This window comes from Globicephala melas, chromosome 6 (genome assembly GCF_963455315.2).
Source record: "Globicephala melas chromosome 6, mGloMel1.2, whole genome shotgun sequence".
In the NCBI taxonomy this organism is placed as follows: domain Eukaryota; kingdom Metazoa; phylum Chordata; class Mammalia; order Artiodactyla; family Delphinidae; genus Globicephala; species Globicephala melas.
The window spans coordinates 36374462-36401382 of record NC_083319.1 but is presented as its reverse complement, the minus strand read 5'-3'; the positions used below and the strand labels follow the sequence as shown (position 1 = coordinate 36401382).

Genomic DNA, 26921 nt, shown 5'->3' with positions numbered 1-26921 from the left:
TTGTTTTTGGTGACCTTTTATTTGGATATAATCTCAAACTTACAGAATAGTCACAAATGTGGAATGAGGAACTTCTGTATATATTTAGCCAAATTCATAATTGTTTACATTTTTCCCTATTTGTTTTATCATTCTCTATGTTTGTCTGTATGTGTATTATTTTTTGAACCAACTGAGAGTAAGTTGGAGACATCATACCCCTTTATCATTAAATACCATGTATATATTTCCTAAAGGAAGGACTCTCTCTTTTATAACCACACTTTAGTTATTGAAATCAGATAATTTAACATTGATACAATTTATTAAATATTTATTTATTTGGCTTCATTGGGTCTTGGTTGCAGTGCGTGGGCTCTTCGTTGCAGTGCGCGGGCTCCAGGGTAGGCGGGTTCAGTAGTTGCGGCGCACGGACTCTAGAGCGCTTGGGCTTAGTTGCCCTGTGGCATGTGGGATCTTAGTTCCCCGACCAAGGATCGAACTCGCGCCCCCTGCATTGGAAGGTGGATTCTTAACCACTGGACCACCAGGGAAGTCCCTGATACAATTATTTAATCCACAGTTCATATTCAGATGGTGTTAATTGTACCAGTAAGGTCCTTTATAGCTATATTTTCCCTCTAGTCCAGGATTCCATTCAGGATCATGCATCGCATTGTTGTGTTTCTTTGGTCTTCTTTAATCTGAAAGAGTTCCTTAGGCTTTCTTTATCTTCATGACCTTGAAATCTTTGAGGAAGCCAGTTATTTTGTAAAATGTCCCTCAATTTGAATTTTTTTTTTTAAAGAATCTATTTATTTACTTATTTTTGGTTACGTTGGGTCTTTGTTGCTTCAAGCAGGCCTTCTCTAGTTGCGTTGAGTGGGGGCTACTCTTCGTTGCAGTGCACGGGCTTCTCATTGCAGTGGCTTCTCTTGTTGCGGAGCACGAGCTCTAGCGCACGGGCTTCAGTAGTTGTGGCACACGGGCTCAGTAGTTGTGGCTCACGGGCTCTAGAGCACAGGCTCAGTAGTTGTGGCTCACGGGCTTAGTTGCTCCGCGGCATGCGGGATCTTCCCAGACCAGGCCTCGAACCTGTGTCCCCAGCATTGGCAGGCGTATTCTTAACCACTGTGCCACCAGGGAAGCCCCCTTTTACTTTCTGTCTCTATGAGTTTGACTATTCTAGGTACCTTGTATAGTGGAATCATACAATATTTTTGTGTGTGTGTGACTGCTTTATTTCACATAGTGTAATATCTTCAAGCTTCATCCATGTTGTGTAGCATGTATCAGAATTTCGTTCCTTTTTAAGCTTGAATAACATACATTGCATGTATATATCACATTTTATTTTTCCATTCATCCATGGGTAGACACTGGGATTGCTTCCACCTTTTGGTTATTGTGAATAATGCTGATAGAAACAAATATCTCTTTGAGACCTTGCTTTCAATTCTTTTGGATATACACCCAAATGTGGAATTGCTAGATCATATGGTAATTCTATTTTTAATATTTTGAGGAACTGCCATACTCATTTCTGTAGTGGCAGCAACATTTTACATTCCCATAACAGTGCACAAGCGTTCCACATGATAGATCCTTTCACAAAAATCCTTTGGAGCAAATACTGTTACTCTGTTTCATAAGAAGATGAAGAAATTGAGGCTCAGAAATTAAGTGCCTTTGCAGGGTCACAGCTGGCAACTATGGGTCAAGATTTGAACTGAGTGAGGCCTTACTGCACACCTCTACTCTTTTCACTGTTCCATTCAGTCTCCCAGAAGGAGTGGTAATCATATGCCTGATGCTCACAAGATTCCTAGAGGTCTGGTGATGAGGCCCTGCTGGTTTGAATGCATCAAGATTTTCCTATAGGATCTTGTTTTCTTATCCATTTTAGTTCAACTTTCTATCCTTCTAGGACAGTTTCTTAAGGACAGTGTACCAAGGAATTGTCTGGGGGCACTTGTTAAAATATGCAGAGCTCAGGGCTGTGCATGTTTAGAGTTTTTGGTTTTGTTTTCTGAGGTGGGGCTTTAGCAATCTTCATTCTAAAAAAAGTATTTTTGGTTATTCTGTTGCTCATGGTCCAGATCATGCTTTAAGGAATGTTCTATGGTAAACATCTCTAATTCATTTTGTAATTTCTCAGAGGAAGTGGTTTCAAACCCCTCTTCCCCCCAGTTATTTTTTTCTTATTTGGCAGTTGGTAGCTTATAGATTTACTTGTATTTTCTTTGGTTTATGGTTTTAGTTGATTCATTTATTCTCATATCCATTTCAAAACAGTGAAGTGAAGGTGCTTTGATGCGTTAACTGAAGAATACTTTTTCTGCTTTTTTTTCTCTTTAGCAGGCTTTTGTAGATTTCTGTGGGGATGTTACTACTATTTTCTTCATCTTTTCCTTTAACCTCAGATGTAATCTCTCTTTTGACCTCTTCTTATGGCATTTGATGAGGCCATGTTAGCCCACTCTTCCCTGTGTAGTCTCTTTACCTTGACTATAACACCCTGGTCAGGAGTGCCATGCCGTCAAGACTCAATTTATAGATGAAGCATTTGATATCTTTCAGGCATAAATGGTTAATTTCTGACCTCCTGCAACTTGGAAGAAAAATCTGGTGTTTGCTTGAAAGTAAATTGTTCACTCGGGGCTTCCTAGTTGAGTCCTAATAATTTGATGCGATTTGGTAGGCAGGACTAGGTGTGAAATTTGTGTTATTTAGTATAGGTACTACCTAGATGTGTGATGCTGCTGAAGTTATTTTAACTCTATTTCTCCCCTCTGTCCTTTCCCCCCACCTTTTTTTTTCTTTAAACATGGTACATGCTGCCCTTTTACCTCTTAAAATTTTCCTAAGGTAAAGGCTAAGCTCCTTTCTGGGACTTTTTTTTCTTGCCCCCTCCCCTCCCTTTAAAAAAAATTTTATTGGAGTGTAGTTGCTTTACAATATCGTGTTAGTTTCTACTATATCCTTTCTGGGCTTTTGAGATTTGTAGGCCTATTTGTGCTGGCAGGCTAATTTCTATTCTCGATCCTTGAAAAATCAATTGTTGAATTTTATTAAGGTGTCTCTACATAGAGAGGACTTTACAGTATAGCTTAGTTACATTTGCAGATTATCAGCAGTAAATTTTAAGACTTGTTTTGACATCCTCATGCATGTTTACATAATCCTCATATGTAATAAACCCTGAGTAGTACTATAGTTTTGTCTTTCAGAATCAGAGACCTAGGGACTTCCCTGTTGTCCAGTGGGTAAGACTCTGCACTCCCAGTGCAGGGGGCCCAGGTTCGATCCCTGGTCGGGGAACTAGATCCCGCATGCATGCCGCAATTGAAAAAAAAAAAACGAAAAAGAAAAGATCCCCCATGCCACAGCAAAGATCCTGCATTCTGCAACTAAGACCCACTGCAGCCTAAATAAATTTAAAAAAGAATCAGAGACTTAATCTCATCTTCTTCCTTATCATGCCGAATCCGTCCAAGCCAACTAGAAGTGATTTTCTATTGAGCATTAGAGGGGAGTGCACTGAGCTAGTCACTCTGAACTGAACTGGTCACTGGTCAAGAGACCTACCTGGGTGGCCTGCCATTGACTGGGTGACTTTGGACAAGCCTTCCTTTCTGGGCTTCAGACTGTACAAGGAGCAGGTTGAATTGGATGATTTCTGAGCTCTTTTCCAGCTCTGTGAAGATTCCATGTAGTGCCATTTTGAAATGCGTTCTAATTTTTTTTTAATTATTATTTTTTTCTCCTTCTCAGGCAGATGTTTGGAGCATGGGCATACTCCTATATGTCCTTATGTGTGGCTTTCTACCATTCGATGATGATAATGTCATGGCTTTGTACAAGAAGATTATGGTGAGTATTACAAGGCACAGAATTTCATTGTAGAAGTTTTCTATGTTGCAAACTATATGCTTCTATTTATAAAAGTACAAGAATAAGCAGAAGTAATGTATGCTGCTAGAAGTCAGGATAGTGGTTACTCTTGGAGGTGGTTAGTGACTGAAAGAGACATGGTGGGGCTTCTGTTTGGTTTTTGATCTGGATGATGGTTATACTTGTACTCAGTTTTTGAAAACTTATCAAAGTATACCTTATGATAGGTGTACTTTTCTATATGAACATTATACTTCAATAAGAAGCTTAACAAAACAAAAACAAATGGGAAAGTAGACATGTAAGCTGATTTTTCTGGTAAGAGTTTTTGTTTTGTCTCCTGAAATGATGCCTTAGTAAGTTGCTGTGTTAAATCACATTTTTGTTTATAGTTATGTTAAAATAAGAGAAACTGTTTCTTTTTGAAGGTAAAATTTGGCTTTAAGGTATAATAAAAGCACAGTTAAGAGTACTGTAAGCTTTGTTAAAGTCATATATGTCAGAGATAGAAAGTAGATTTGTGGTTATGGGGCTGGCGGGGGAGGGGTGGAGTGGCAGTGGGGAGTGACTGCTAACGGGTGCAGGGTTTTTTTTGGGTTGATGAAAACATTCTGGAATTAAATAGTGGTAAAAATTACACGACTTTGTGAATATACTAAGAACCACTGAACTGTACACTTTAAAAGGGTGAATTTTATGTTATGTAAACTATATTCAATTAAAAAAACTCAAAAATCATATATAGGAAGGAAAATAGTAAAATTCTTTTTAAAGAGTTAATATTCAAAGCAAGCTAACAAAAGAAGACATGTAAAGAGGAAGAGCACCATATTGTGTCCATAGCAAACCAAAGTCAGACCAGCAGAGCAACTTCTCTGAATGTGGCTTGAATTCCGTTCTGTTTAACAAATATTTCCTAAAGGTCTTCTTTGTATGAGATACTGAAAGACGTGAACAAAGATCTATGAAACTTCATCATTGTCTGCCAGATTTCTTGTTGGAGACAGATACAAGGCTATCTAAAAAGGGGAAAGGGTGAGGGGTGCCATTTTATAACAGATCTTAAATGAAGTTAATACAGGAGTGGGTGTGGGATTTAGGAGAACATCTTATAGTAAGTGAGGTTTGAGCTGGGCTTTAAAAGAAGGTTAGAAGCACTTCAGAAAGGGTTGTGGGAGAGAGCATACCTGGTAGGCAGTATCAGCCGAGGCGTAAGATGGGAGAAACGTGGGAAGAAATGGTCAGAAGTTTTATGTGGCTGGACCATTAGGTCTCTAACACCCTTTAGGTAGGGAGACTACCTACATCAGCTCTCATTTCTGGAAAGTAGCACACAGAATTGAAAGTGGTAGAACCAGTTGGCTCTTTGCCTACCCTACTGAACAACCAAGTCTGAGGGCACTGAGTTCAATCTGCAGTTATTTTATTTATTTGACTTAATAGTTTTTCCTGTATCCCACCCTGGAAAAAGCTTTAAAATCAGTGCCAAAACTGCAAGAGTAGTTTTGGGAAGTGATGGAATTGCAGTAGTTCCAATTTCTTGAAGGCTGAGGAGCTCTGATTCTACAGGATCAAAGAGAAGTCATGTTAGCAGTAGCTGTTGCCACTGTTTTGGGGAACCGTGAGTGCTTGTGCTTCTCCTTGGTGGGGGGAGATGGATGGGGCAGTGGGCTGGAGGCCAACCTCCTGGAGCCTGCTGGGGTAGCCAAGACAGCCCGTATTTCCTCCCATCTCTTCTCACAAACCCTCCCCTAAACTTTGCAGGGTAGCAGTTGTTGCCTTGGCTCTGCTTCCTGCCTGTGACAGCAGTTCCTGACCTCACAGAGCCACATTCCCCATGTCAACAACAGGATACAGGGAGGGTAGTGTTAGGATTGCTTTGTAGTTTCAGCTTTAGTTAACAGATGTGGAGTGGGAAGGAGGCTTGGTCTTTGGGCAGCTCAGTAACAATTTTCCAGTTACACTTTCTAAAAACATTAGGTTGACCTCTTGAGTTATTCCCTCTTTTTGCTGCTCTTTCTATAAAGTAGAGCTCTGTTTTTTGGTCTGAAAATAACTTTAGTATTACAAGCTACTAGTATGTTTTACCATATTCTTTTTCTGCTGGGGGTACTGCATGCCAGAGAATAAACTGACCGACAAGGTTCTCCAAAGATGAAGTAGAATTGGATCTGTTTGGTGTTGTAGCATGAAATCTTATACCTTCTAGAATTCTAGAAAGACGGTGTGGGGACACATGATCATAGAATTTCCTTGATGGAAAGGATCTTACCAATCATGTTTTCTCCTCTCTGCTTCTTGTTTCATATTTAAATCCTCACTAAAACATCTCTTGCCCTGGCTATGTCCAGGTAATCTCTCTCAGGGCGGGGGAAGCCTTAGCTGATGGACTTAGCGCAGTGGTTCACAACCCCGGCAGCATACCAGCATCTCTTGGGGTGCTTTAAAAAATATAGGGTCCAACTCCTGGAGCAGTTAAATCAGAATCTCATTGGTATTTTTAAAATCCAGGATCTTACTTTCTATCTGTGGACTTTGGCAAATTACTTAGCTTCTCTGTGTGTCAGCTTCTTCATCTGTAAAACGGGTGGTAGTCATAATGTGTGTCAGCTTCTTCATCTGTAAAATGGGTGATAGTAGTCATAACGTAGTGTTGTTAGGATTAAATGAGTTAGTTCATTTATCGTAGTGCTCAATAAATGTTAGCTATTATTATTTTTAATGAAAGGCCCAACAATCTTTTTTTAAAAAAATATTTATTTATTTATTTGGCTGCACTGGGTCTTAGCTGCGGCACGCAGGATCTTTGTTGCCGCATGCGAAATCTTCTTTGCAGCGTGCAGGATCTTCTTTGCGGCATGCAGGATCTTTACTTGCAGCATGTGGGCTCTTTTAGTTGCGGCATGTGGGATCTAGTTCCCTGACCAGGGATCGAACCCAGGCCCCCTGCATTAGGAGGGTGGAGTCTTAACCGCTGGACCACCTGGGAAGTCCTAGCTATTATTATTGACATACGTTTCTAAATTTGGTTTGCCAGTATTTTGTTCAGGACTTAAAATTTGTTCAGAGATTAATATGTAGTTTTCCTTTCTAGAACTATTTTGTTTGTTTTTGGTTTCAAGATTTTACTAGCTACATAAAGTTGATTGGGAGTATTCTTCCTTTTACTGTTTCTTTTCTTGTGTGTGTGTGGGGGCAGTATAAGGTTGGAATTTTGGGGTGTTATGGAATGTGCTTGAAAGTCCATCTCCACCAGTGACTTCTTTATGGGAAGATTTAAAAATAGTAAGTCAGGTCACATCCCTTTATTGGAAGCTCTCCAGTGGCTTCTTTCCTGTTTCACTCAAGTACTACAAGCCAGAGTTCACCCTGTGGGCTGTAGGTGTTATCCTAGGTGAACTGGCCTCCCATTATCTCAGTGCCCTCACTGCTTACTCATCTTAGGATGAAATTCTTAAATCTTAAGTCTTAAGTTCAGTCTAGTTACTGAACACCTAATCTGTGCCAGGCACTTTTCTAGATGCTTGGGATATATCAGTGAATAAAACAGATGGAAGGTCCCTGCCCTCATGGAGTTTATATTGTAGTGGTAGGGAAAAAATAGTGGTGGTGGTAGAAAAAGATAATAAGCATAATAAATAAATTATATTAAAAGATGATACTTGCTTTAGAAAAAAGAAAAAATTGGGCAGGGTAAAGAGGAATCAGGAGAACAGATGGGGAGGGGTGTGGAGGGAAGAGAAGGGCTGGTTGCATTATTAAATATTAAATAAGGTGGTCAGAGGTGAGATTTGTGCAAGACTTGAAGGAGGTGAGAGTGTTAGTCAAGAGGCTATCAAGGGAGAGAATGTTTCAGGCAGAGGAAGCAGAGCAAAGGCTAGTAGGTAGAAGCATGCCTGGTGTAGTCAAGGGAGGGCAGAGGGCTAGTGCCACTGGAGTGGAGTAAATGAGGAGAGCCGTAGGAAATGAAGTCTCAGGGGACAGGAGCTCCAACTGCCTTGGGCTCCGTAGCTGTTATAAGGATTTTGGCTTTTTCTCCAAATGAAATGGGGAGCCACTAGAGGTTTTTTTTTTAAATAAATTTATTTATTTAATTTATTTATTTTTGGCTTCATTGGGTCTTTTGTTGCTGTGCGCGGGCTTTCTCTGGTTGCGGCAAGCGGGGGCTACTCTTCATTGCAGTGCACGGGCTTCTCATTGCAGTGGCTTCTTTTGCTGTGGAGCGCGGGCTTTCTCTGGTTGCGGCAAGCGGGGGCTACTCTTCATTGCAGTGCACGGGCTTCTCATTGCAGTGGCTTCTTTTGCTGTGGAGCACGGGCTCTAGGTGCGCAGGCTTCAGTAGTTGTGGCACCCGGGCTTCAGTAGTTGTGGCTCGCGGGCTCTAGAGTGCAGGCTCAGTAGCTGGTGCACGGGCTTAGTTGCTCTGTGGCATGTGGGATCTTCCCGGACCAGGGCTCGAACGCATGTCCCCTGCATTGGCAGGTGGATTCTTAACTACTGCGCCACCAGGGAAAAGCCCCCACTAGAGGGTTTTGAGCAGAAGAGAGACATGGTCTGGTTTAGATTTTATCAGGACCACAGTGGCTACTGTGTGGAAGGAAATAGGCTACAAGGAGCCAAGAGGAGAACCATGGAGACTGGTGAGGAGGATATTGTATATTGTAGTAATTTTCAGATAAGAGATGGTGGTCATTGAGGTAGTGAGAAGTGGTTGGATTCTGGGTATCTGTTTTTTTTTTTTGGCTGTGCTACGTGGCATGTGGGATCTTAGTTCCCCAACCAGGGATCAAACCCTTGCCCCTTGCAGTAGAAGCACGGAGTCTTAACCACTGGACCACCAGGGAAGTCCCTCTGGGTGTCTTTTTTAAAAAAATGTATTTTAAAATTAACATAGAGTAAAATAATTTTTCGTGTGTAACAGGTCTACGAATTTTAACACACATATAGATTCATGTAGCCACCACATAGTCAGGATATATGTTTAGACTAATCTGTTGTGTTTTGAAGGTATAGCTAACATAATTTGCTGATGGATGGGATGAGGGGAGTAACCTGAGCAACTGGAAAGTTGGAGCTGCCATCAACTGAGATGGAGAAGACTCCCGGTAGAGCAGGGATGATAAGGAGATCAGTTTTGAACATAAAGAATATGTCTATTTTGTCGAATTTTTCAAATTTCTTGGCATAAGTTTGTTTATTTACCCAGTGACAAAGTGTATATCAGATTTTTATGTATTTTTTTTTCAGATTAGTTTATAATATATAAGGAATCTTATATTTTATCTCTCTATGCTACCCCCTTCCAAGATTTTTCATACAAATGGTAGCATACCACGAACACTGTTCTGTATCTTGTCTTCTTCTCCTAACAGTGTGTCTTGGAAATCACACCATTTCATACCGAGCTCAGAACCTTTTCATAGATTCACTTCACAGAATTGCAGTGTATATATGTACCTTAATTTATTTACCCAGTCCTAGGTTAATTGGTATTTAAGTAGTTTCTAAGTGGTCATTTTGTACATTGTGAATATATCTGTAAGAAAATTCCTGGAAGAGGTCTGGGTCAAAGGGTATGTAAATTAGTAATTTTATTAGATATTGCCAAGTTGCTTCCCAGCAAAGTTCTATCAATTTATACAACTACTAGCAGTAGCATGAAAATGCCTATTTCTCCATAATCCCATCAATATAGTATGTCACCTTTTTCTATGTTTAAGATTTTTTTTTGGCTATGCAGGAATTGTTTTATTTTTTTTGGTCAAATTTATCAGTCTTTCATTGTCATATTTGGAAAGGATTTCCTACATAGATTATTTTTAAAATTCCCATGTTTCCTTCTAGCATTTTTATTTTATTTTTTTTTACGTTTAAATATTTGATTCACTTGGAATTTGCTTTGCTGTTGTTTCTTGCCTTTAAACATCACTAAAAAAATTGTAGAGATTTGTTTTCATATTCTGGATCCTTGTTTTTAAAAATCTTATAATTGTGATGACAATGTAGCCATATGTACTTGGATTTGAGGTTCACTGTTAGCAGTAATGTGCATAAGTGTATTTCAAATAGTCTTGATAATTTCAGGTTTCAAGACCACTTGTTAGATCTTATTGGGTCTTTTTTTAAAAAATAAATTTATTTATTTATTTTTGGCTGTGTTGGGTCTTTGTTGCTGTGCGCGGGCTTTCTCTAGTTGCGGTGGCTTCTCTTGTTGTGGAGCATGGGCTCTCGGCACACAGGCTTCAGTAGCTGTGGCACACAGGCTCAGTAGGTGTGGCTCGCAGGCTCAGTAGTTGTGGAGCACGGGCTTAGTTGCTCCACGGCATGTGGGATCTTTCCGGACCAGGGCTCGAACCTGTGTCCCCTGCACTGGTAGGCGGATTCTTAACCACTGTGCCACCAGGGAAGCCCCTAGGTCTTTTTTTAACCTTGTGTTTTGGCTGATGGCCTCACACTAAGAGTAAAGGTGTCAGCTCTGTTATTGTTGTTTGCTTGTGCTTGTATCAAACAAACAACGTTTAATCTGTGGTTTCTTTGCAAGAATCTTTTAAAACCAGTTGGCTATTTTGTGAAGATTTAGTTTAGTTAAACAAGATACTATGATCTGTAAATCCATTTAACTGGGCAGAGTATTTCACAATAGGCACAGAGTGGTGCAAGGTAGAGCCACTGTCACCTGTCATGTGTCACTGTCACAGTCAAGGAAGAATGACTTCATTCTGTAGTTTATGTAGGGACTAGTGAGGGTGCCATTGCCAATCCATATACTAAGTTTTAATAAAGTTTAATTTTTGTCTTATTTTTTAGATAGAAATGAAAGTCCTAATATATTCTTTCCATGCCCTAGTGTGTCTTCTTACATGCCTTTGAAGACCCCCAATCAAGAATAATGAGTGGTCAACTCTACATATTCTTTAGATGGTCTCTCAATTAATATAACCCCTCTCAGCCAAGTTATTGAATATCAGTAAATTAAGGATTATTCTCCCTGGAAATTTACTGAAGTTATGGCTGAGCTGAATAAGAGCAAAAGCAAATGTCAGTATAACTGGTGCAGGAATTGACATCCTTCTGTGAACATTGAGTCTTCCAAGGATACTTGATTTCTTGGTGATGAGTATTTGGGAATTGCAGTAAACCATTATACCGTAAAGGATGACTGTAATGGGGAGTTCCCTGGTGGTCAGGGAACTGGGAAGTGAGATCTCATAATCTGTAAGGATTTTTGAATACTTGCCTTGATCATGCAAAAGTCTCAATAAAGATGTCTGACTTTGAGCAGTCTACCTTCCATATACCCTGTGGATATATACCTAGTAAAACAAAATGAGGTGTGGATTTACTAACTATAAACTTTGATTGTAGAATAATTATATCTCCTTTATAGCAATGATTATACAGGGCTATAATTCTTGATTTGTGATGTTAAAATGATGTAATCCACATGTAAGAAGAATACTTGACAGGAAGGCATGCATTCAGTTCTTTCAAGTCATACCCAGGCATTAGGGGCAAGTTAAACAGAAGGGTAGGTAGGCAGGGAGGGGGGGTTCGGTGGGTGGGGACATATCTTTGTTTTATCATATTGTAAAGTACTAGCTGTTCTGTCAAGAAATCATTCCTCCCAAACCTCACTCTTGAGTAAGTAGCATAATGTACAATTCTATATATGTGTGAATAGTTAAGAGTCTGTGTTGGAGCTTAATTTACTCCTTTCTAGAGTGCTAAATGCAAGGAAAGTTTGGTTAATATCTTTTTTTTTTTTGCGGTACGTGGGCCTCTTACTGCTGTGGCCTCTCCCATTGCGGAGCACAGGCTCCGGACGCGCAGGCTCAGCGGCCATGGCTCACGGGCCCAGCCACTTCGCGGCATGTGGGATCCTCCCGGACCAGGGCACGAACCTGTGTCCCCTGCATCGGCAGGCGGACTCCCAACCACTGCGCCACCAGGGGAGCCCTCTTGTCTTGTTCTTGATCTTAGAAAAAGCTTCAGTCTTCCACCACTGAGTATGATGTTAGCTATGGATTTTTCATATACGGCTTTTACTATGTTGAGGTAGTTTCCTCCTATTCCTAGTTTGTTGAGTATTTTTATCATGAAAGGGTATTGAATTTTGTCAAATGTTTTTTCTGCATTAACTGACATGATCATGGTTTTCACCTTCATTCTGTAAATGTGGTCTATCACATATATTGATTTGTGTATGTTGAGCCAAACTTGCATTTCAGAATAAATCCTACTTGGTCATGGTGTATAAATCTTTTAATATGCTGTTGAATTTGGTTTGCTAGTAATAATTTTTTAAAAAGTAGAATAATAAAGTTTTGTGTGAGTCTTGAATCTCTAAAGCTGATGTGGAAAGTGGGGGAGGTGCCTTCAGCAGGCCAGGTCTGAGTCTCTATCTCTAGATATACAGAATTAGAGTTCTATGCTTATTTGGGTTGTGCTGAAGTCTCCTCTGCCTAGAGCATCTACATCAGTCTTTTTTTGTTGTTGAAATTTTTTGCTTTTCTCCCCCAGTTCCTTTTGTTTTCCTCCGGGGAGATAGAGCATTCTGAAGTATGTGTTTTTCAAATTTTTGTGACCCTTGCACATGGTTGCTTATTCTTATTCTATTACAAAAGTAATACTAAACATTCCTGAGTTTTTCTTATTTGCCAGACTCTGCTCTGAGTGAGGTAGTTGCTATTATTGTCCCCCTCTTATGGATGAGGAAACTAAGGGGCAGAGACCTTACATAACTTACTCAGGGTCTTATAGCTAGTAAGTGGCATAGCTGGGATTTGAACTCAGCTAGTCAAGCTCAGAGCCCGTTCTCATACCACCATGAGATATTGTTTCTTATCTCTGTAGTTGCTAGTCTCAAGAGAATCGTAGACTCCCAGAGCAGAAAGTGATCCCCATCCCAAGCTTCTTTTTGTGTCCATTAACTTGGGAATGTTCCCAGACATCCCAACTTTTCAGATTTACCAGGACTATATTTACCAGTTCTCCTAATTCATATTAGGTATGGTGCATCAGTTTTTCTACTCAATTTAGGTGTCACCGCTGGTAGAGCAACTTGTCCTCATTTTCTTTATCAGTAGTGTTAAAGCATTGCCGTAGTCAATTATTTCCAAGGTCCAGTCCATCTCTGAATAGCTATAAGTTCTCTGACTTCTATTTATTCACATTCAGTTTTCCTTGTTTGTTTCAGCCTAGTATTCTCCTCTGTTGATATTTTGAATCTTGATTCTGATCTCATGTAATATCAGCTGTCCTTGCCAGGATTGTGACATTTTGTACATTTTTTAAATATCTCTAATCCAAGTTGTTGATTAAAAAACTGAATAGAGGTCTTACCTGGTGGTGCAGTGGTTAAGCATCTGCCTGCCAATGTAGGCAACACAGGTGAGCCCTGGGCCGGGAAGATCCCACATGCTGCAGAGCAACAAAGCCTGTGTGCCACAACTACTGAGCCTGCGCTCTAGATCCCACGAGCCACAACTCCTGAGCCCATGTGCCACAACTACTGAAGCCCATGCGCCTAGAGCCTGTGCTCTGGAACAAGAGAAGCCACTGCAATGAGAAGCCCGCACACCGCAACGAAGAGTAGCACCTGCTTGCTGCAACTAGAGAAAGCCCACGTGCAGCAACGAAGACCCAGTGCAGCCAAAGATAGATAGATAGGTAGACAGACAGATAGATAGATAGATATTTTTTAAAAATTTTTTAAAAAACACAACTGAATAGATCTAGACCACCCCTAAGTGTTCTCGGTTTTTAGCCTGTATCAGATACGCTTAACCAAGATTTTGTGGTTTTATCCACAAAGATAAAATAAGTGACTGTTAATACCTTATTGAAATTAAGCTACACTGTATCTGTGGTGTTCCTCATTTACTGACTTAACTCTAAGCTTGCTTTTTTTTTTTTTTAACCTATCTGGACCCAAACTCCTATGCTATTTATTTGCCTTCATTTGCTATTACTGCGAGTTCACATTCATATGGCAGCCATGGAATTAATGCTCCTAATTATTATTATTATATATATAAAATATATAATATATATTATAAATATATGTAAGTATATATGTATATATTTTTTTGGGGGGGCCGCGCTGCTTGGCTTGTGGGATCTTAGGTCCCCAACCAGGGATCAGACCTGGGCCCATGGCAGTGAAAGTGCTGAGTCCTAACCACTGGACCTCCAGGGAATTCCTGATGCTCATAATTATTAATGTACTGTTTCACCAATACGAGATGAGTGTACCAACATACAAACTTCAGTGTTCTCTACTTTTATTTATTTATTTGAGTACACTAGTGGATCCTGGATGAATCCTTTGGGGGAGGGGACTTATCCCAAGATAATATAAAATTGTTACATCCTAATAGTAGATATTAAATCCAAGTTTTGATATTTTTGGTAAATCAAATGTTTCTTTGGTACAGTGAGTATGGTAGAAAATGTCTAATTCTTGTTCAATAGAGATTTAGCCTTCCTAATTAATATTATTTACTAATACTGTATATTCTTTGTTTCTCCTACTCTGAATTTCATTTTTTTTTAGTTTTTCATGTATTTGCAAGTTGAAAATTGATTCAGATTAGGACTTTTATGCATTATTATGGAATTTAATTTCACACATTATAGATTTTGAAATTTATTGTAATCTTGGCTCAGAACTATTGTTCCGAGTCACAGTGTAATACAGTCTGCTGGTTGAATCTAATTAAGGTGTCGTATCACTTGCATGCAGTATGTATCTTTGCCTAGAATGTTCTAAAATTCCTCACTTGGGAATAACACTTCCCTCAGTTCTTGGTTTGATTGAAAAACCCAGCAATATTTGACACACTGTATGTAACTCTTGTTTAAGAGGCAGACTTTGTTTATCTTTTGTGTTTGTTGACTATTTTAAGCAAAATGCTAAACTGCAGTTTCCAGCATGGTTACTAATAGACTGAGTATTAATCTTATTAATGTCGCATATTCATCTGCTGTCATTGCATTCAAAGACAAGCGTGACTGTATTCCAGTTCTGGGTACACAAATATTAAGGAAATATAACTAATTTAGTAAATGAAAGTTGAGTAGCTTGAAAGTAAAATTGCTTTCTAACAAGTATAATTTATAATTTTAAAGAAAATGAGCAAGTTATCTCTTTATGAGATAATACTTTACAATTATAGGGTTGACTGCAGTACTATTATTATGTGTTGGAGAGGTTGATCACCTGCCTTTCTTAGTACTGTATGAAAAAACAATTTCAAGCCCATTAGTATTCCCAGGATTATCTCACTTATTAGCACACAGATCTTTTTTCCTCCTCCCACTTGGTTTCTCCCTCTATTACCTGTTTCTTAATCTCATTTGCAAGGTAATCAGCCCTTAAATAAACAAGAATTCTCCAAAGATTGAGCAGAAACCAGGGTTAAGGGGCACAGGCCTGGTTAACACAGGGCCTTTTGTGAAGATGCTCTTCCCCAGCAGAATTGTTCCTCTCAAGGCCTTTTCTATTTGATCCTTAGATATATACTTTCAGTATTTAAATAAGGAGCCTTTCTCCCTGTCTATTTCTAGGTATCCTTAGAACTTCCAGTGTGGTACAATGGAAAAAGTATTGTATCTCTCTTCTAGTCCTGTCTCTACCCCTTTATTGCTCTATAACAGTGTTTCTCAACTTTGGCGCCATTGACAGTTTGGACTAGATAATTCTTTGTTGTGGGGGACCGTGTATTGTGGGATGTTTAGCAGCATCCCTGCCCTCTACCCACTAGATGCCAGTAGCAGCCCCCAAATTATGACTATCAGAAATGTCTCCAGACACTGCCAGATGTCCCCTGGGGGACAAAAATCACCTCCAGTTGAGAACCAGTGCCTTACAACGTTGAACAGGTATTTGATTTCCCTGGCTGAGACAGTTTCCTCATCTGTGTAATGTAGTTAGTAATCCCTGCCTACTGCACAGGATAAAATATATGTACAAGTGCTTTGTGTGTTTTTAAGTACTGTGTACAAATAAGAGGTTGGGGTAAGCCTGGCAGCAGAACTCAGCTCTGGACTTTATTTCTGCTAGTACTTCAGTGTAGAGAATGAAGCTGAGAATGTCAGGTCTTGGTGATGGGGCACAGGCCTCATGCTTTGTTTGTCGATAGTACTCTATAGAGCTGTTCTGTTCAAATGGAGAAAGTGGGTGGGTATGTTTCAGGAGGTGATGTGAGCAGGACATGACTAGTTGATGTGTTCTTACCAGGCAATGCTGAGATCCTGAGGCAGCTGCAGTGGGGCAAAGCTCTATTGAGAGGGCATGTGCCTCCTCAGAATGACTCTAGCCTTTCTTACTATACTGAATATTTAGCACTCTGGCATGCATGGCTTTGCCAACATGCCATCTTTGCTCTGCTACCTTTTTGAGTAGCCCTATCTTCCCCTCCTATTTATTTCAAATTGAACAAACATTTATTGTCTCTTATGTGCAAGGCATTGGTCCAAGTGCTTTCACATACATTCTCTTCCATTCCTTTTATAACCCTGTAAGTGGCATTACTATACTTGTTTCACAGTAACAGTAGTAATAGTAGTAGTAGTAATAGTAATAGTAGTGGAGGCAGCAGCAATAGTAGAAACTAGACGGTATTGAGTTCTTACTCTGTGCATGTGCTAAGTGCTTTATATGTATTAAATCATTGAGTGCTAGCAACAATTTATGGAGTTGATACTGTTATTATACTTCTTTTTACAGATGAGGAAACTGAGGCACGGCAAGGTTAAATAGCTCATCCACACAGCTAGTAAGTGGTAGACCCTGGATTTGGATCTAGGCAATTTGTCTCCAGAGCCTACTCTTAGGAAACAGGGTCAGAAAGATGACATAACTTGTACAAGCTCAAGGAGCGAATGAAAGGCAGACTAGGATTCAAACATAATGTATGACTCCAGTCTCTGCCTGTTTCCAGTGTGCCAAGCACCACACTTCTCATTTACTTAACCTCCCTGCCTCTCTCTGGATAGGATTGCTTCTATGATGCTAACTTACAGCACAGCACAGGGGATCTATTAAAAGATACTTCGTGAATTCAAGTTGGGAAGATAAAAGGGGTGATAAATAAGAGGCAAAGAGGAACTTGGAATCAGGCTTGTGGAGCTCTTGTCATTCAGTGCTTTGGTCTGAAAATTGATTTTTACATCTGATTTCTATAGAATTCTGCTACTTTTAGTTAAGAATGCTTTTGTTTTGGATGGTAGTTTTTGAATTTAAAGGCATAACATTTATTTTATTACATAGTTCTGGTTATGGACCTGTTATCTGTGTGTTGGAGCAGACCAGAAAGGTCTAGAACCTGGAACCAGATTTATCCTCGGGGTGGGCAGGTGATGATAGGAGAGAGGTAATGCAAGTAAGTTAAACCCTTATAGATGGTATATTAGTTTCCTAGGGTTGTTGTCACAAAGTACTACAAGATGGTGGCTTAAAACAACAGATATTTATTCTCTCACAGTTCTGGAGGCTAGTCTAAAATCAAGGTGTTAGCAGGGCCATGGTCTCTGAAGCCTCTAAGGGAGACTCCTTTGCCTCTTTCTAGCTTCTTATGTTTGCCTGAAATCCTTGGCATTCCTTGGATTATAGATGCATCACTCCAGTCTCTGCCTCTGTTTTCATGTGGTGTTCTCTCCTGTGTGTTTGTGTCTCTGTGTCTAAATTTCCCCCTTCTTATAAGAACACCAGTCATATTGAATTTAGGGCCCAGCCTAACCCAATATGATCTCATCTTAACTTGATTACTTCTGCAGAAGCCCCTATTTCCAAATAAGGATGCATTCACAGGTTCCAGGTGGACAGGAATATTGGGGGGTCACTATTCAACCCAGTGCATATGGTATCCAGAGAGTAAGCAGCAAATGGCTTTGTGTGCAGTCAGCATGAGGAGAGACCCACTGGAGTAGGTGCAGGTTCTGACCAGTGAGTAAAGCAAGACAGGACACTCTAGAGGTTGTGCAGGTTGTGATCAGAAATTCAGGTAGATCATGACCCTTTGATCAGTGTAAGCAGGTAATAGGCCGGTCTCTACTTTCTATGGGACCCTGGCAAAAGCAGGCTGCAGTATTTGAGGTACCAGGCATCTGATCAGTTTGCCGAGAAAGAGAACATGTCAGGTACCCAGGATTTGAATCATGAGTGGCATTTGGTCTCAGGAATAAGGAAAAGCTCAGCTAAGAGAGTGGGGCCAACTAGATCAGGGCCAGCCATGCAGCAACTGTGACTCGCTTCTGAGTCCCAGCGAGGTGGCTGAAGCATCCAAAAATCCCCCCTTCCCAGGGATAGACCTGGAGCCCAGGCAGCAGTGAGCCTTCAGTGCTTGGTGGATGACGGATAGTAAGGAGAAATGAATTAGAGGCTTCATTATTATAATTCACAAACAAACTGTCAGCATCTGACATTGGCAAGTGTTAAGGTGCCCTGGCAAGATATAAATAAGAGTGGTATCTCTGGGTACTAGTGAGTGCTTTAGATAAAGGGGAATGAAAAATTTAATAACATTAAATGTCATTTGTAAAATGAAAGCTCTTGTCCTTCCTAGGAAACACTTTGTAGGTCAGCCTGTCTGCTCTCATCAGAGAGGCTGAATCAGAGGTTGAGTTGTTTTAACGTTAACACCTTTTCTTTTTAAATAAATTGCTTGATAACACTTCCTTGGAACTTTGACTATTTCTTTAACATATTCAAAATCCAGCCTGTCATGTAGTTCTAGGATTCTGAGTGATCTATACTGTCTGTTTCTTCCCTCACTGTTAAGCTGGACTGATTTCTGTGAGAATTATGTCCTAGACAATTCATTTGTAAGAACAGAGAACCCCAATGCTGGTGCTAGTTGAAGCCTTCTTCACCTACTTGCCTCCACCGTTCTAGCCTCGTTCAATTACTGTTGGGTGTGTGTGTGTGTGTGCGCACGTGCTTGCCCTTGTCTCCCTGGACCTATGATATATTTCTAACCCAGGATCCTCATTCAGGTTATTTTGTCATTGATTATTTTTGGGAGCCCTCTGGATTCCATCAGACCATGTTCCTTAGTTTCCAAAGTTATCACAAACAATTCTGTGGTGAATGTTACTGTTCATAACACTAATAAATTTTTGTATGCCAAATTATTTGCTTAGGATAAATTGCTATAAGTGAAATTGCCAGATCAAGGATATGTGATCTTGAATGCTTTTTATACATATTTCCAAATTACTCTTCAGAAAAGTTTATGCTCTCTCGTTGTATATATAAGCGCTCTTATCCCCGAACTCTAACACTGGATAACTTTTTTGAAGTTTATCAATTTGGTAGATCATTTTCGTTTAAATTAATGGCTTTTTTTTTTTTTTTTTTTTTTGGCTGTGTTGGGTCTTCGTTGCTGCGCGTGGGCTTTCTCTAGTTGCAGCAAGCCGGGGCTACTCTCTGTTGCAGTGTGCGGGCTTCTCATTGTGGAGACTTCTCTTGTTGCGGAGCATGGGCTCTAGGCGCGCGGGCTTCAGTAGTTGTGATGTGTGGGCTCAGTAGTTGTGGCTCGTGGGTTCTAGAGTACAGGCTCAGTAGTTGTGGAGCATGGGCTTAGTTGCTCCACAGCATGTGGGATCTTCCCAGACCAGGGCTCAAACCCATGTCCCCTGCATTGGCAGGCAGATTCTTAACCACAGAGCCACCAGGAAGTCCCTAATTGCTTTTTTATTGCTAGATTTAGTTGAACATATTTTCATGTTTATTAACCATTTAAAAGTTCTTGTTTTGGGAATTACCTGTGAATATTCTTTGCCCATTTTCTTTTGGAGTGTATGCTTTGATCCCATTTCTTCTTTTATGGAACATATATTAATTGAGCACCTTTTATATGTTAGGGCCAGACAATTTCTAGGTGAACAGCACAGACAAAATCCCTATGATTAAAGAGTTTATATTCTAATATAGTGAGGCAGAAAATAAACAAATAAATATGTAGTATGACAAGTAGGGATAAGGACTGTAAAGAAGGTGCCATGAAAGGCAGGTAGAGATGATGGTGGGCAGGGATGCTATTTATAAAGTTGGTTTGGGGAGGCCTCATGATACCACTGGTATTTAAGGGGAGACATGAAGAAGATAAAGGCACAAACTCTGCTGATATTGGGGAAAGCATTATAGCGGCGGGAACAAAGAGTGCAAAGGGCCTAAGGCAGGACTGTGTTTGACTTGTGATGTGATCATAGTTTGATGAGTGCGGGAGAGAGTTAGGAGGTGAGTTTCAGAGGTAGCAAGGAGTGGGGTGGATGTGGGGTTACAGACCACATAGGGCCTTGGAGCCAGAGTGAGGAATTTGGATTTCATTCTGAGTGAGTTGGGGAGCCATTAGAGCGTTTTGAATAGTGAAGTGATATGACCTGACCCAACGTTTTGAAAGAACATTGGTGTTGGTAAGTAGAGACTAGACTGTGAGGGACAGTGATGGGCTCTGGAAGACCAGTTAGGAGCCTCTTGCAATATATCAGATGAGAGACCCTGCAGGTGTGATACAGGTAGTAACAGGTGATTCTGGATATATAACATAGAACCAATAGATTTGCTGATGGATTGGATGCGAAGTGTGAGGGAAAGAGGAGCTAAAGAAGATCCAGGGTTTCTGACCTGAGGAGCTGGTAAGGCAGTCGCCATTTGCTGAGAAGGGGAAATGTGGGAAGGAGAGGATTGGTGGTGATCTGTGAGAGCTTTTTATGTGATGACGTGTATTAATCTTTTGCCATTTAGGCGGAAAGGTTTTTTCCCTCAATTTGTTGTTAATTAGCTTTGTTAGTTGTGTTTTGCTGTACAGAAATGTCAGCTTTTAAATCTTGTCATCTGTTAATCTTTATAGTTTTTTGGTATTGCTGTCATGCCTAGACAGGTTCTAAAAAATAATCACCGATGCTTTCTTTAAGTATTCTCATGGTTTAGTGTATGCATTTAACTCTTTAATCTGGGTAGAATTAATTTTGATATAGACTGTGAATTACAGTTCAATCTTAATTTTTCTCATATAATTAACCTGTTATCCTAGCATCATTAAACAATTTGTTCTCTGCTAAGAAAAATGATTCTATCATTTCCTTTGAATTGGGAAAGAGGGGTGTGTGACAGATTGTGTGAAGAGGTATTATATCACGTATTTGTGTTTAGCAAGCTCCTAGTCTTGTTTTGGTTGATAACTTGGTGACTGTAATCTCTGAGTATAACAGGTTATAAACATTTATCTCCTGAGTCTCTTCCATTCCCAAAAGAGGTACTTGCCTTAGAAGGTGGCTTTCATCAGTTCCCTCAATGATTGTGAATTCTGCCTTGCGGATGATATGTGACCTGTTTTTAACCACAGCCTGTGTCCTCCTACCAAATATGCTTTTCTGTGACCCACTTTTGTCAACTGACAATTCCTCTGGGATTATAAACTAAAATATTGCTTCAGCAATAAAAGCACTGACTACAGTGTATACTTCCTGTCCATTTAATCATAGTATAGATTCCAAAGCCCTGTAACATTTACGTTTGCCACTCTTACATTATCTGTGCTCTAGCCCTTACCCGATAATGTGGATATTTTAGAGGTGACAATATATTGTGTTTAACTAACTGGATTTTCTTCTTTAAGGCAAGAAATGGGTTTCTTATGTTATTAATAATGTTTACGAAATCTTAAACTTGGATGAAGTCCTCAAGCTTGGAAGTAAACCTCCAGCATGTTGTTAACCTTAGAAATTTGTGTTAAGGCTGATTGAACCTAAATCTCTTAAATGCTTTCTTTGTTTTTTGTAGAGAGGGAAATATGAGGTTCCTAAGTGGCTCTCCCCCAGTAGTATTCTGCTTCTTCAACAAATGCTACAGGTAATCTTTGTTATTTATTTTAAAATAATAGAAGTCTTTTGTTATTATTTGATTTTAAGATGTCTGTAGTGCTACTACATTTATCTATCAGCTGTAAAAAATTCCATTCATTGTTATCTACTCTGCAGATATTCTCTACTAGATGCTTTCTTTGCAAATGCATTTTTTAAAAAAGACTGCTACCATATATCTTTGCTGACTTGGTTTTTCTTCCTTTTTCCTGAGCATTGTCTGTTTTCTCTAACCAGCTCTTGCTCCACTGTTTTCTGTTTTCTTGCTCCCACTCTTTTTCCATTAGATATATAGTAGATACGAAATAAATGCTTAAATGAGCTGATGTACAATTGAGTGGGCCTCATGATCTAGTGCAGTGGTTCTCAAACTTTAGCATGTATCAGAATTGCCAAATGGGCTTATTGAAACACAGATTGCTGGGCACCACCCTGAGAGTGTCTGATTCAGTAGAGCTGGGGCAGGGCTAAGAATTTGCATTTCTAATAAGCTCCCAGATGACACTGATACCGCTGGTCTGGGAACCACACGTTAAGAGCCACTGATTTGGTGTTATGATCTCTAAGGGTGAAAGACAGGAGTGCTGAAGTCTAGTTATCCACTCTACCAAGCAATAGGCATGCCACCTAACCAGGTTCTGACCTATAAAATGGGGATTCTGAGCTTGGCCTCAGTGCTTGCTACATAGTATTACGTGGATAAAATGAGATTAATGGGAAACACTTTGAAAAATATGAGTACCTTATTAGCAGTATTTTTTTCATTATTATGTATTCAGTTTTTCCATATATTAAGCCATCTCTACTTTTTATTCAAAATTTACCTTAAGCTCATCTACCTTGAGTAGGGCAAGACCACCAAATCTCCATAATGAGATTGAAAACACCTCATCCTTTCTTCTAAACTCCCCAAAACTTAATCTTTGTTGATTAATTTTTCTCTCCTCACATTTGAAAATTACAAATGGAAAAGAAAGGTGTGCTTTTCAACTTGTTATATGTGATTGTAAGCTCATCGGAGGTAGAGATTGCATATTCAGTGTGAATGCCCTGCATTGTGCCTGCTTGAATATTAAATTGGTGAATATTTCCTGTGAATAGGTTTTCCAGCAAAAGACTATTACATCATACAATAGATTGACTTAACTTCATGAATAATGTCCATACCAATGAAGTTCATGTTTGTTAAACATTTATCTTCTAAGCCTGTGTTGGTAGCTATAGTTTTCTTGCCTCTATTCCCTTTTTAAAAGAATTTATTCCAAGGCCATTTTAAGGTCTTTGACAGCATTTTTGTGATGATAAAGTTTACATCTGTTCTGATGAATTTTGAGTTCTCAGGAGGAAAGGTGTTCTATGCTCTCTATTTAAAATGTTAATCTCCAGCTACCTCTCGATGGCCACTAGGTGGACCCAAAGAAACGGATTTCTGTGAAAAATCTATTGAACCATCCCTGGATCATGCAAGATTACAACTGTCCTGTTGAGTGGCAAAGCAAGACTCCTGTAAGTAAAATGAAATCCAGTAAAATTAAAAAACAAAGACAAAAACTTTGTGTGGATTCAGGATGTACAATGATGTGGTCTAAATACAAAAGAAAATATATTTTGTAAACTTATCTGTCAGATTGGTGTTTGGGAGATTGTAACTGAATTGTATATTTGCCCATTAATCTCTAGGACAGTGGCTCCTAACCGGGCCTGCACATGAGAATCGCAAGGACCTTAAAAAAAAGTGTCTGTGCTCTGTCCCACAGCAATTAATGGATATTTTTTAAAAGCTCCCTGGTGTTTCTCACGTAGTCAGGATTGTGAACAGTGCTCTGGGAATCTTAGGCAAGTTACTTAACTTTTCCAAACCTATATATTTGTCTGTAAAAAGTAGGTTAAACCTGTTCTTTCTATTTCCCAGAGTAGTTATAAGGTTATAGAGGTTCTCAAACTTTTAAGTCTGAGGGCCCCTTTATGCTCTTCTTATTCACTTATTAAAATATTTAGTGATCGATTCATTTAAAAGTAACAGTACTAAACCTATTACAGTTTATCACAAATATTTTTATGAAAAATGACTATTTAAAAAATAAATTTAGTGGGAAGACTAGCATTGTTTTACATCTTTGCAAATTTCTTTAAAGTCTAGCTTAACAGAAGACACTTGGATCTCACCTGCTTCTGCATTGTTTTGCTATGATGTTTTGATTGGAGATCCTCAGGGGTCTACAGACCATACCGTGAGAACTGGTCTAATATATATATGAAAGAACTTTATTTATTTATTTTTAACATCTTTATTGGAGTATAATTGCTTTACAATGGTGTGTTAGTTTCTGCTTTATAACAAAGTGAATCAGTTATACATATACATATGTTCCCGTATCTCTTCCCTCTTGTGTCTCCCTCCCTCCCACCCTCCCTATCCCACCCCTCTAGGTGGTCACAAAGCCCTGAGCTGATCTCCCTGTGCTATGCAGCTGCTTCCCACTAGCTATCTATTTTACGTTTGGTAGTGTATATATGTCCATGCCACTCTCTCACTTTGTCACAGCTTACCCTTCCCCCTCCCCATATCCTCAAGTCCATTCTCTAGTAGGTCTGTGTGAAAGAACTTTAAATAACACAAAGTACTATGCAAGTTTAAGCAGTTATATTAATAACTATTCCTACATTAATGTTTTAAAAAATAGTTTTTAACAAATGGCAATTTGAACTTGGTAAAAATGTGAGCATTATTAAAGGGTATATATAATATTTTTTAATTGAAGTATAGTTGATTTACAATATTGTGTTAGTTTCAGATGTACAGCATAGTGATTCAGTTATGCATATGTATATTTTTTCAGATTATTTTCCACTATAGGTTATTATAAGATATTGAATGTAGTTTCCTGTGTTATACAGTAAATCTCTGTTGCTTATCTATTTTATGTAAGGGGTATGTATACTTTGTATATTAGCGAACTATTGCTGCATAAAAATCCACCCCAAAATTTAGTGACTTGAAACAATAATAATTTACAATTCTGTGGATCAGCAGTTTGGGGCTCAGCCAGACATTTCCTGTGTGAGTCTTACCTGGGGTCACTCATGTGGCTGCAGTTAACTGGTGACTTGACTGTGACTGGATGGTCTAAGCCTCACTCAGAAGACCAACTGTTTGTGCTGGTTATTTGTTGGGCCACACTGTCCAGCGGGCTAGTCTGGGCTTCTTGATATGGCAGCTAGATTCCAGAAGAAGACAGAAAGTGGGCAAACCCTAACACTCAAGCTTTTTTTTTTTTTTTGCCTGCACCGCGTGGCATGTGGGATCCTAGTTCCCTGACCAGGGATCGGACACGCGCCCCCTGCATTGTAAGTGCAGAGTCTTAACCACTGGACTGCCAGGGAAGTCCCACACTCAAGCATTTTTCAAGCCTCTGCTTGCATTGTGCTTGCTAATGTCTGGCCAAAGCAAGCCACAAGGCAAAACCCAGAGCTAGTATGGAAAGTATAGCCATCAAAGTTGGTACAGTTCTTATCCTCTTTTCATAGATAAGGAAATCAAGAAATTAAACATAACTACTTCAGAAATAAATCTAGTGAGAAGAGTGGCACTGCTTTACATCTTTGCTGATTTCTTTAAAGTCTAGCTTAATAGAAGACACTTGGGTACTCATCTGTTTCTGCATTCAGTCTGTTTTGATATGTGTTGTTTTGATTAAAGCATATGAAGAAAATGCAGCCTTACACAGATACATAGTTAGAAAAGCATTTTAATGCTTTAAAGGAGAAGTGTTTTAATAGCCTTTTCAGTTAATTGGGGATGTTTTTTTGACAATCTACTACAACGTCTGCAATGGAGAGGGGTATGTGCATGGGTCAACAGAATAGCTTGGATACATGCCACATTGTAGACCTGATACAGCTGTGGGGTATTTGCTTTCTGGAAGAATTATACCAATAAATATAAATACTTGGAAAAATAGACTATGTTTGTTTTTAACCCCTTCTCACTAGTCTGCCCACTGTTATGACCATGCAGCCTGATCTGAAATTCCTCCTGATTCTCCTATGACTGTCAACCCCTAAAATCTCTCTTCTCCATATTTCCTTTAACCTTCTAAGACATCTTTAGTATCTATTGAGCAAACACAATTAGAGCTGCAACTTAATGCTAACAACCATCAACACTGAGAGCCTAGGACAGTAGAGTATACGGTGTCTGAGCAGCGCAGCAGCAGGGCCAGGGGAGCTGTGACGTGCCCTTGTGAGGTGGAGAACATGGGTGGTGCACATGCCTGTGTTCAGCCATTGGGGGTCATCATTTCTCCACATGTGGGAGGGCTTTGCATGTCTTCTCAGCCGTGATCCTTTATAGGGTAGGATATGCTACTGTTTGCAGTGGAACAGATGCCCAAATGAAGAAAGTCTCTGATTTCAACAACACAAATATTATTTTAAATTGGGGCACAATATAAGGTAAGATACATAGTTTTGAGTGTTCCAAAAAAGTATATGATTTTCCTTACATCTTAGTATAATAATTACTAATATTTATTGAATGCTTACTATAATAGAAAAGTGTGCTACTGTAGTACTATAATATAATATAGACAGAGCCCTTAGATAGTACCTTTAAAGGCTTTGTGTTTTTAACTCTTATTAACTCATTCAATCCTCATACAAACCCTCTGAAGTAGGTACTGTTATTGTCCCCATTTACAGGTGAAGCAACTGGGCACAGAATCATGAAATAACTTGCCCAAGGTCAAACAACTAGTAAGTGTAGAACCAGGATTTTAACCCAGACATAAGGGCTCCAAAATATAATGGATCTGACAGGCCAACTAATTCAAACTCAGGGCCTGTATTCTGTGTAGCTGTAGCCTTTGTGATGAGCATTAGTTGTCTGGTCTCTGTTGGAATAGCTACTGGAATAGAGTCATGGAGAGGTGGCATTATGGTGTGGTAGGAAAAACCCTGGGCTAGGATGAAAAATGCCAGTTTCAGGCAAATTGCATAAATTTTTCTGAGTCTTCATTTTCTCACCTCTAATATGGGTATTCTAATGCCAGTCTCTTCTGTATGTTTGGATCCTGTTTTGTCATCTATAGAGTGCCTGTAAATGTTATGTCATTAATCTGTCATGTCTGCCTTACAGAGCTGTCGCAGGGATCAAATGAGTTATATACAGAAGAGCTATA

General features: G+C 39.5%; 1 protein-coding gene across 7 annotated transcripts in view; it reads left to right on the top strand.

Annotated features, from left to right (window-relative positions):
* MELK (maternal embryonic leucine zipper kinase) overlaps positions 1–26921 on the top strand; it is a 70438-nt gene that overhangs the window by 12446 nt on the left and 31071 nt on the right. For all 7 annotated transcript variants that reach the window (XM_060299962.1, XM_060299960.1, XM_030884260.2 and 4 more), the window contains 3 exons: positions 3754–3852; positions 21662–21730; positions 23149–23247. In XM_060299962.1, the coding sequence (XP_060155945.1) occupies positions 3754–3852; positions 21662–21730; positions 23149–23247 (267 nt within the window). The remainder of the gene's footprint in view (positions 1–3753; positions 3853–21661; positions 21731–23148; positions 23248–26921) is intronic.